Source organism: Balaenoptera physalus (assembly GCF_965194825.1).
Source record: "Balaenoptera physalus genome assembly, chromosome: 13".
NCBI classification, from domain to species: Eukaryota; Metazoa; Chordata; class Mammalia; order Artiodactyla; family Balaenopteridae; genus Balaenoptera; species Balaenoptera physalus.
The window spans coordinates 80,313,728-80,326,172 of NC_138892.1; the positions used below are offsets into that span (position 1 = coordinate 80,313,728).

At 34.3% G+C, this 12,445-nt stretch overlaps 1 protein-coding gene across 1 annotated transcript in view; it reads left to right on the top strand.

The window, feature by feature from the left end:
* SYT10 (synaptotagmin 10) overlaps positions 1-9,212 on the top strand; it is a 105,068-nt gene extending 95,856 nt beyond the window's left edge. Inside the window, exon 7 of the mRNA XM_082419799.1 lies at positions 1,748-9,212. Within this exon, the coding sequence (XP_082275925.1) occupies positions 1,748-1,819 (72 nt within the window). The 3' untranslated portion in view covers positions 1,820-9,212. The remainder of the gene's footprint in view (positions 1-1,747) is intronic.
* Positions 9,213-12,445: the final 3,233 nt, after the last annotated feature.

Genomic DNA, 12,445 nt, shown 5'->3' on the forward strand with positions numbered 1-12,445 from the left:
TATGATAGCCACATAGTAAGTGAAGGCTACATTGCCATCTCTCCCATGGATAAGATTCTGCTTCTTGTTCTGTCACTAAGCACAGGGTTGAATAGGAGAGACAGAGCAGTGTAATTAAATGTCAGTGAGCCCTGGTTCTAAGCTCAGCTTAGTCACAAAAATGTGACTTTGGCTGTGTTACTCAAGACAGTATAAGGAAAATTCGATGAACACTGTATAAACAGCACATGCTCAGACAACAGAGGTGAACTGTCATCATAGATAAGATATCTACTTTATTATATTAATGTTCCAAATCTTTACCTCACTTCATCATTTAATGTAAATCATAAAAGACAGACAGACATGCAAATGCACATTCACACAACACTTTCCCCTAAGTAATAGCTCAACGAGTCCTGAGAAGGTTGTTTCATTTCAACAATGTGTATTGTCTAAAGTATACTCTACTGCTTTACTATCCTTTTCCTGATCCTCATCTTTGTTTTCATGTAAAGTTTGAAAAATGAATATTAAATCTAAGAATCCAGACATGAGAGTAAATTTTTCTGGACAGAGAACCACACTAAAGGGAGACATGGAGTCTAACCCTTGCTCCTCTGTCTGTCTAATCCTAGGCAGACCACGTACTCTGTCTGCAGCTACATTCTCCCATATTTAATGAAAATAGAAATGCCCACCCCTACAGAGTTCACAGGAATGATGTAGGGAGAAGTGAGATAATGTGACCAACAACTTTTAACTAATGAAAGGACAGATGTTGTATGACCCAAGGCATATTATACTTATGACTGTTTAATTAGAAGTTATACATTATATGATGAAGAGGAGCTATGAAATAGACATGTGTTTGTGTCTGAGAACATGTGAATACTTTTCAGTCATCGTAGAATATATAGGAAGAATTAGCTACAATATGGGCTTCAGAAGAATATCTCAGATATATTTTTCTAGCAGCTGACTATCAGAGGACAAGTGGGCCAAAAAGATTATGTAAATATACTTTCTCTAGCAAATAGCTCCTTTTCTCCAACTCCTGTATCTACATTCACTGATCAAACAGAACATAGGGACTGGAGACCTAACAACTGGCTGGATTTTGAATTGTGGGAAAGTGGTACATGTGTAATTATGTTTCGTTGCCACAGCAGGGATTAAAATGAGAAGGGAACAATTATTCAAGAGCTGAGTAAGTTGGTAAGAGGAGACTAAAGCATCACTTGGAAAATCTGGCTACTTCTACCTAGATACAAAAGTTTATTCTGTTGTAATTAAACTTTTAAAATACACATAATATTTAAAGACCATGAGAAATTATTCTTTATCACTCGTGGCTCCCATTTTCCCAGTCCCTCTCATCTCATTAATTGCTCCTATAAAAATCACCTCCTGCCTTAGAGCAAGTGGAATGCAGTCTCTTGTGTCTTGAACCTTGTTCTTACCCAGCAATTGCCCCCGACTGTAGTAAACCATTAGTTATTTTACAGTAAGAACTAAAAGCCTGTGATAGAATGTGAAATGAATATGCAGTTGCTCTGCATGCCATCTATGTACATCTTTGTTAGATGTTTGTGTCCCCTCATGATACCTGAGAAGGTGAGTTCTGAAAGGCATGGGGAGTTATGTATATCTTCTTTTCAGAGGCTTGCATATCAGGGGTGAATATTCACTATTAAAAGGTAACAACAATTACCCACTTTATTATTTTTTACACTAGATCATATATTATGAAATTATTATCTTTCAGTTACCTGGCCGGGCAACCAGTTTTGACAGTCAAGGATCCTGTCCATCTCCCAAACCACCTTCCACACCATAATGCTTTCAAAATAAGACCATTATAATAAGGACCCAGGACCGTGTACTCATCAGATCAAAAAAAAAAAAAAAAAAAGTGAAAGATTTGATCTCCTCATTTAAAATATATCCTGATAATGAAACAAACGATGCGCAATTTTTATTTACATTTTTTGTCTGTTTATTAACTTTGGACATCTTGATGTATTTTACTTGAATAAAATGGTCCTTACATAAGGCATTTTATTCTTTGTGTCATATGCCAATTAGCACAAAGAATGTTTTCATTAAGTTGTAAATTCTCTGCATAAGCAAAGAATACATTTTTTGAAAATAATCCATACTTATCTAAAATTAAATACAGTTAATGCTGCTATTGTATAAAGAAGCACATGTCACATATGTATGCTTTTGACTTTATTAAAACTATGTTCATTTCTAGTTGTGCACATGGTTCTATATACACTTTAAGGGAAATTCTGAACTTTACTCACAGCATTAAATCCTTGAATAATCAAATTAATATTACTTATCTGATAATATATTCTTTCATTCTCAACAAAATCTTTTTTGGTGAAGTTCGGCTCTGTTCAACTCAAAACTTTTTCTTTCAAGTTTGTTCTTTAATATATAGAGAAAAAAACTATAATTTGAAGAACCTCTTTGAGTATAAACTTAAGTAATATTTAGTAGCTGGAAAATGGAGATTGAGCTACTTGGGCTACTATTTTATATTGTCTTAAAGTTACATTAGTTCAAACATCTGTAGCACTATTTAACTGACATTTAAAAAATTCTCTTACTCTTAATCTCAAATGTAGCATTAGTATTCCTAAGTGAATAGAATCAGAACTCATAAGTCTTCATAAAGTTCTCAAGTACTGTGACATGTTTATTTTGTGACATAAAGCTATCACATAGATCCTGTATTTCTGATAGGCATACTGACACCAAAGGTACAATAAATGTCTGTGCTCATTGTCGTTTGGATTGTACACAGTAATGGCGACTTTTAAACTCAAACAGAAGTAATCTTTAGAAGTGGGTATTTTCTTAAAGAAAAAAATGACATTTTCCAGCAAATTATAAAACTATACCCTAAATAATACAACTTGAACATTTAATATAAATAAATAATTCTTAAGGCCCAGACCCACAGTCTTTTGTGAAAGGCATTTGCCTTCATAAGGATCAAGGATCAGGTCACTAGTCGTAAAAACTATGCAAATGTTTTTTGAACATTTAAACAACTTTCCTTTAAATCATGTCAACTTTTTATTGTCTTGTTTCTGGACCCTATTGGAATGTATCTATATTGAATAACCCCAACCTTACTTTTGAGATGTGTACCATGGATAGTGCATACTTCAAGCTTATCCCAAGAGAGAAGGTTAAACCCCACCCCCCCAAAAAACACCGAAAAGCAAGAAAATCTGCAGGTAGGCTATAAAAACCTATTCATCAGAATGCGAAAATTTTATCAGCAATTACAAAGTTTTGATTTTAGTAAAATCCTTTATTTTTAAATATTAAAAAATACAAAGTTTCAAAAATCTTGAAATTTTGTATGTTGGCATCTCTCATATGATGGTATTACTATTAAGATGTAACTATTTTACACATTAACATTTTAAAGTCAAACCCAGTTCCCTAAAATTTTTCAAAAATGCTTGTGCCACCTTAATGAAAACAAGTATTCCTGGTTAACATCTTCTAATTTAAAATAACTAAAGAAACCTGTTGGACATACCTGGTTACCTTATCAAGCCTAAAAGAACCACTTGCTACAGACAGAATGAGGATGACACTTCCATTTTGTAAGTCTTTGTTTTACTGGAAAATAAAATTGTCAAATGGGAGGACTCTTAATAAAATAACATATTTGGAGACAATTGTTTACAGGTATTGCTGCAACTTACAATTAATTAGCAACTCTATTTCCTTAGTATAATAATTATTTTCACCTGAAAATATATTTTAAGGGCTTTTTATTCATGTTTTTCTTTGCCTCCTATGGAGAAAAAGTCAATGTTTATGATAAAAAATGCAAACAATCAGCCAAACAGGAGACGTTAATATGGCTATTGTAGATTAAGTGTTGAAGGTAATTTTTTTTTTAATGTTTCCTAGGGATTAGAATAAACTCACCATGACTGAGCATTTGTTAATCTTTTAGAGATTAAGGAGGGAAAATTAGTAACTCAGATTTCATACATCATTTAAAATGGTAGTTCATATTATAAAAATGTAATTCTACCATTTTCAATACAATACACCATCACTCTGCACAGTCGTACATCCATACAAACATAACTTACCCTCTTTCTACCTGTGGTTGAAGATGGAATGTTTTTCATTTCAGTATTTAAAATAAGGTTTGATGTTACAGATATTCTCCACTAATTTCTGTGGAGCACCACATTTTAATGACAGCACTGACACATTATGAAGTTACAATTCAGGTATATAATGACTACCTAATTCCAGGGACTTATTCAGGGACTTGCCAAACATAAATCTAAGAAAAAGGAACAAGTGTTGATTAATTAGCATAACAACACTGATGTTCTTTTTGGTTTTGTTTCTTGTTTTGTTTATTTACTTATTTATTTTACCTGATTCACTAAGTAATCAGGTGAATGAGGAAACTGAGTATGAAAAATTATTAATGTTTGTGGAGTATATAATCTTCTCACAAAAATCTGAACAGCTGATGCTTTTTTTACCCTAGTTTCTTAATATTTTTATGAACAATTTTAATTTTTTTGTCAGGCCAGCCCTGTTTCTGGTACTTTATTTTACATATAAAACTTATGATGTTAATACATTCATAGTTCAGTAAAAAATATCATCAGGACTAGTGCCAGGGAACTAGAGATGGGAACACAGAACCAAGCACCTACTTTCTTATGCAGTTTTTGGGAGTGATTGTATGTTCTAGTTACTGGAGGGAGCTCACAAGTGATTGCTACTGACTCAGGTTTTAGATAAAAGCAAAATATATTTGAACCTATTTGGTTGTGATATTTAATTGACACCTGTGTTTATTCTTCTGTAATGTCTATTATTTTAAAATTGCAAATGCAATCAAAACTATCAGTCTCTTAAGGCTTTAATTTAATGATTAATTGCTTCAAAAATGAAAACTCCAAACTTTCACTTCTTTCTCAACTTTTATTATCCATGAAAGAAAATATAACTCATTTCAGAATGAGTTATCAAAAGAGTCAGAGACTATTTCAAATAAAGGGACACAAAATCTTAACACTGAAAACATTGTTATTTCTTTACCTCTTTAAAAACAATATTTGATATCATCTCAGATATATTTTCATGGAAGGGATTTCCATATGATATTTTTGCCACTTTAGTTGCAATTATGACCAAGTAATTTAATTACCTGATAATTAAAAAAAAAAAAAGAAAGAAAACTAGAGGTGATGAGGATTTCAGAAAATCATTCTTCTTCCAACTAAATCTGTTCTTGAAGCAGCTCTGGTTGTTCTGATGTACTTTAATTGATTTAAACTTTTGTAGTTTGTACGTTGCCAAAAAGAAATGATACAAAAGCATGGAAAGTAAAATAATTTAAATTAAGAATCTATATAACTAAATGGCAGTTAAATGCAGATGTTAAAGTATATGGAAATAAAGATATTGAATGCAAAATCAAAAACCACCTTTGTATTTTAACTTTTAGGAGAAAGTAAATTCTCTAACACTGTTCAAAAAACCCACGACATAGCATTTTAATAGTTACTCAGTGATATGGCTCAGGATATGATTTATCTGAACCTACTAAACCCATTATTTAAAAGAAACTAGTAAGTTTTTATTTTATATGGGAAAGAGAGCTAATTAAACTAAATGTTTCCAATATGTTATTCAGTGGTACTCTTTAAGGTAAGAATTTTCTATTTCATTAAAAGACTTTTCCTATATTTGTTCAATCTTATATTAAAGTGAATAGAAATTTAGTTAAAGATGCATTGGTAATACCTGTAATCTGGCAATTACAGTTAACCAAAAGGATGTACATTTGAACAGTGGCAATTAATTAGTATTCAGTTCAAGGGTTTTCTCATCAAAGCAAGAAATTGTTTTTATTTCCACCCTGTTCATTATGAAGGTTGGTAACCAGGGTTTGACTTAATAGCATGATAATATCATGCTTAGAGACCTTAAAAAGAAAGCACTAAATTAAGGGCTGAGGTGGGACTTAAAGATTTATTGAATGCAAACATTTTGGATATTAGAAATGGTGATTGAAAAAATAAGTAGAAGATATATAAGAGAAAAGACAGGTTTCTTCATGCTTGAAATGATTTAAATACACTTCTATAAGGAGAATTGATTAAAATAGTCCTATTTTTATCTATTCTGAAACACTGGAAATGACGTGCCTTTAATGGATCTAAAGCTGCAGATAGTATTTATGTGGAAATGTTTTTATCTCAAATTGACGATGATTTCTTCGAAGTTCAACTGGGTCATGAATACCCTCTCCAAAGAACAAACTATGCCTGATTTTGTCATAAAAGGGTAAAAATAGACCATTTTCTTCAGAAATTTTGTTGCGATTTGCATCTGCTATGCACAGGATCCCTATTTACTGTACAGGATGGTGGATTTCAATTATATATACAAAATATTTGCATTTATAGTTTTTTATAAACAAAAAGTCCAACTCAAGTTTATGTCATTAACTTTTTATTGACCCTTCCAATTGAGATAAATGATTGGGTTCATCTGCAAAATATAGATAAATTATGGAACACATGAAGTGAGATCCTCACTGAAGAATGAAGAATGAAGAAATCAAATAGAAATATCTCACACTGTAAATATGATGATTCCACAAATGAATATTCCAAGATATTTGACAGTTATTCTAAACTGGCAGAATCCATGAAAATTCTTCATTTCATACATGACATTGAATAATTTGGATCCATCATATTTGACTTTTTTTTGTATCCTTCAGTCATTGTTCATAAGGTGGCTTTTTAACTGAAGTTTGTGATATAATATGTAGCCTTTGTTCAAATCAAAATCTTTGACTTCCATATTATAGAACAAAACTTTTTAAATCTTTTGAAATTCATGTTTCTGGCTTTTGTACATGGTAACCAGCCATTTGTGAAATTTGACAGCATATAATTGTATTACTTAGAACAAATGTTTTGCAACCACCTTTAAAAGATGTTACACATTTCAGTATTTTTACAATGTCTTCTTTAAAATGTGTGAACATATTTGTTAGGTTCAGATGAATTATGAAACAATGAAACCTCAATGCCATTGTGAAGTGTACGGTTTATGAGATTAGTTTTGTAAAAAAAAAGGAAAAGCACTTGAAATATAATTTTACTGTTTCATATGTATTTTGAAAAATAAAGTGATTATAAATTATTTTTTCTTGCCTTTGAAGAAAACATCTTTTTCAGATTTAATTTTGACACCTTTATGTTGCTAAGTCTTTCTTTAATAGTCATTATTTTTGGCACTCATTAGAGAGAAGAGGAATTCATTTATCAATAATTCAGTAACTGGAGCAACTGAATAAACCTTAAAAACCTCACTTAATACATACCATTATTTTAACAAAATTATAAACTTAAGGTCCTGGATTATTTCCATTAAGGTATAATGAAACAATCATTACTCAAGTGTTAAGAGAGGTAAATGCCATTTACACATATTAGCTACATTTTTTTCATCTGCAAAAACTCCGTATAAATAACTTAGCAGGTGATTCAGTAGTTGGGAATACCCGTTATTTTGTTTGGTTCTGTTTTACCTCAGATTTTCAAAAATATTTTCATAAGGATTATACATACAGTAACTAGTTTTAGGCAATCAACACAGCAGTGAATCAAAGGAAATCATAATCATTGATAAAACAGATGCTCTGTACCTAGAGTCAGTGTTTAAAAAAAATACAACTCCTAAGAAGAAGCAAATAAATAAGTTTATGCCTCTGTTTAGAATGCAGGATAATGAAAAGTCAATGATCTGACTTGTCTGGCCTTGCTTAAGTTCCTACATCCAAAAAGTTTGAAGAGCCAGCATGAAATCTAAGTTGTTTAGATTCGTTTTTTAAGTTGCTTCTTAAAAAAATTAGTCAAATGGAAACTCTTAAAGATTTTTTGTTAGTATTTCTAAATGTCTCCCCAGGAAGTGTTTATATTTATATTTCCACTAACAATATATGAGAGTTTCCAGTTACCCTAGTCAATACTTGCCATTATTATTATTTGAATCTTTGCCAATTTAAACACAACAAAAATGATATTTCCTCAGTGTTTTAATTTTATATCTTTTTTATCCAGTGGTAATAAACATTTTTCATATATTTTGATTGGAAATTTGAATTTTATTGCCTAAGACTTTTCTCTTTCTTCTGTTGGAATTGTCTTCCGTATTCATTTTTTAGAGATTTTTATTCCTTTTCTAAAATGCAAACATATTCTTCATAGGACCACATCTCAAACTGATTTCCATTCTGCAAAGCTGAAGGCATATAATATTAGGTTATAATCTGTAAAGGCAGTTTATACAATCTATACAAATGAAAAATATATAATAAAAATATATGTGAGATACAAAGTGCAATCAAAAGCTACCATATGGCATTAATTGACAAACTCACAAAGTCTCACAATCCCAACTCTGAAGACCAATAGACCAATAGAATTTCCAATACATTTCTGATGGAGAGTAATAAAAAAAACCCAACAATTTGGAAGTATCTATTAAACACTGACATATCCAGGTTGGAGCAATTCCACCCCTGAGTATATACCCAGAGGAAACTACTTCATCCATGTATATTGTTGATAGGTACAAGAATTGACATTGAAACACTGTAAAAAATAGGGGGGGATAAAAATAAAAATGACCTGCACACCTATAGAAAGGTGATGGATTTTAAAAATATGGCATATTCAACAAAAAAATGATACATAACCATGGAATAACTGAATTATTGTTACCAATGACATGGATAAATCTTAGTAACAAAATGTTGACTGGAAACCTTAAAACTGAAGAATTTCTGTGTACACTTTTGTATAATTTTTAATCTTGAAAGGATGTTGTATCATTGCAAACAAAAATTACATACAAACTAATTTAAGAAAGCAATAAAATTAAAACTGTGATAACTGACTAAGTATATACATATAAGTCAATGGAACAGAAATTAGAGTCCAGAAATAAACACATTTATGATCAACTGATTTCTGACAAGGGTGCCAGAACAATTCAATGAGGAAACAATAGTTTTTGCAACAAATAGTGTTGGGACAAATGGATGTCCACATCCAAATAAATGAAGCTGGAGCCCCAGCTCACACAGTATACAAAAAAATAACTCAAAGTGGATCAAATACATAAATGTAAGAGCTAAAATGATAAAACTCTTAGGAGAAAACATAGGGGTAAATCTTCTTGACCTTGGATTTAGCAATGGTTTCTGAGATATGAAACCAAAAGCATTAACAATCAAGGAAATAATAAACTGAACTTCACCAAAATTAAAAATTTTTATGCTTCAAAGGATACCTTCAAGAGCTTAAAAGGACAGCCTACTTAATGTGAGAAACCATAAGCCAGTTCTATATCTTATAAGGACCTTATTTATAAATATATAAAGAACTCTTATAACTCAATAATAAAAACTAAGAACACAGTTTTTTAAATGGGCAAAAAATATGAAAAGACATTTCTTCCAGATGATGTACAAATGGCCAATAAGCACTGGAAAATATGTTTAGCATCATCAGTCATCAGAGAAATAGAAATCAAAACCACAAGATACCACTTCACACTCACTAAAATGTCTATAATTTAAAAGACAGATAATGACCAGTGTTAACAAAAATGTAGAAAAATTGGAATCCTCATTGGCAGTTGGTAGGGATGTAAAATGGGCCAGACACTTTGGAAAATTTCTGGCAGTTCCTCAAAATGTTATACATAAAGTTCCACATTACCCAGCAACTCCACCCCTAAATATATATACAAGAGAAATAAAAGCATATGTCCACAAAGAAACTTGTACATGAATGTTCATAGCAGCATTATTCATAATAAGCAAAAAAGAGGAAATGATCCAAATGCCTATCAACTGATGAATAGAAAGGTAAAATGTGGTATATCCACATATGGAATTTTATTTGACAATAAATAAAAATACAGTACTGGTGCATACTACAACATGGTGAACCTTGGAAATGTTATGCTAGCTGAAAGAAGCCAATCACAAAAGATAAAGTATTGTATGATTCCAATTATATGAAAGGTACATAACAGGCAAATCTACAGAGACAGAAATTAGTTTAGTGGTTGACTGGGGCTGCCTTTGATGAGGAGACTGGGAGTGACTATAAAGGGAACAGGATTACTTTTGGAGCGGATGAAAATGTTCTAAAATTAATTGTGGGAGGAGGAGCTTCAAGATGGCAGAAGAGTAAGACATGGAGATCACCTTCCTCCCCACAAATACATCAGAAATACATCTACATGTGGGACAACTCCTACAGAACACCTACTGAATGCTGGCAGAAGACCTCAGACCTCCCAAAAGGCAAGAAACTCCCCACGTACCTGGGTAGGGCAAAAGAAAAAAGAAAAAACAGAGACAAAGAATAGGGACGGGACCTGCACCAGTGGTAGGGAGCTGTGAAGGAGGAAAGGTTTCCACACACTAGGAAGCCCCTTAGCGGGAAGAGACTGCGGATGGCTAAGGGGGGGAGCTTCGGAGCCACAGAGGAGAGCACAGCAACAGGGGTGCGGAGGCCAAAGCAGAGAGATTCCCGCACAGAGGATCGGTGCTAAGCAGCACTCACCATCCCAAGAGGCTTGTCTGCTCCCCTGCCGGGGCAGGTGGGGGCTGGGAGCTGAGGCTCGGGCTTCAGTCGGATTGCAGGGAGAGAACTGGGGTTGGCTGCGTGAACACAGCCTGCAGGGGCTAGTGCCCCACAGCTAGCTGGGAGGGAGTCCGGGAAAAACTCTAGAGCTGCCAAAGAGGCAAGAGACTTTTTCTTGCCTCTTTGTTTTCTGGTGCACGAGGAGAGGGGATTAAGAGTTCCGCTTAAAGGACCTCCAGAGACGGGCGCGAGCCGCGGCTATCAGCGCGGACCCCAGAGACGGGCATGAGACGCTAAGGCTGCTGCTGCCGCCACCAGGAAGCCTGTGTACAAGCATAGGTCACTATCCAAACCGCCCCTCCCGGGAGCCTGTGCAGCCCACCACTGCCAGGTTCTCGTGGTCCAGGGACAACTTCCCCGGGAGAACGCACGGCATGCCTCAGGCTGGTGCAAGGTCACACCAGGCTCTGCCGCCGCAGGCTTGCCCCGCATCCGTAACCCTCCCTCCCCCAAGCCTGAATGAGCCAGAGCCGCGGAAGCAGCTGCTTGTTTAACCCCTTCCTGTCTGAGCGAAGAACAGATGCCCTCAGGCGACCTACACGCAGAGGCGGGTCCAAATCCAAAGTTGAACACCGGGAGCTGTATGAACAAAGAAGAGAAAGAGAAATCTCTCCCAGCAGCCCCAGGATCAGCAGATTAAATCTCCACAATCAACTTGATGTACCCTGCATCTGTGGAATACCTGAATAGACAACGAATCATCCCAAATTGAGGAGGTGAACTTTGGGAGCAACGATATATATATATTTTTGCCCTTTTTCTCTTTTTGTGAGTGTGTATTTGTATGTTTCTCTGTGTGATTTTGTCTGTATAGCTTTGCTTTTACCATTTGTCCTAAGGTTCTGTCTGTCTGGGATTTTTTTTTTTTTTGGTTTGGTTTTATTTATTATTTAAAAAATTATTTTTTCTTATTAATATTTTATTTTTCATTTTAATAACTTTATTTTATTTTACTTCATTTTATTATCTCTTCTTCTTTGTTTCTTTCTTTTTTTTCTCCCTTTTATTCTGAGCCATGTGGTGGACAGGCTCTCGGTGCTCCAGCCAGGTGTCAGGGCTGTGCGTTTGAGGTGGGAGAGCCAAGTTCAGGACACTGGTCCACCAGAGACCTCCCAACTCCATGTAATATCAAATGGCAAAAATCACCCAGAGATCTCCATCTCAAGGCAAAGATCCAACTCCACTCAACGACCAGCAAGCTACACTTCTGGACACCCTATGCCAAACAAATAGCAAGATAAGAACATAACTCTATCCATTAGCACAGAGGCTACCTAAAATCATAATAAGGACACAGACACCCCAAAACACACCACCAGACGTGGACTTGCCCACTAGAAAGACAAGATCCATCCTCAACCACCAGAACACAGGCACTAGTCCCCTCCACCAGGAAGCCTACACAACCCACTGAACCAACCTTAGCCACTGGGGACAGACACCAAAAACAATGGAATCTACGAACCTGCAGCCTGTGAAAAGGAGACCCCAAACACAGTAAGTGAAACAAAAGAAGATAGAAAAACACACAGCAGATGAAGGAGCAAGACTAAAACCCATCATACCTAACAAATGAAGAGGAAATAGGCAGTCTACCTGAAAAAGAATTCAGAATAATGATAGTAAAGACGATCCACAATCTTGGAAATAGAATGGAGAAAATACAAAACGTTTAACAAGGACCTAGAAGAACTAAAGAGCAAACAAACAGAGAT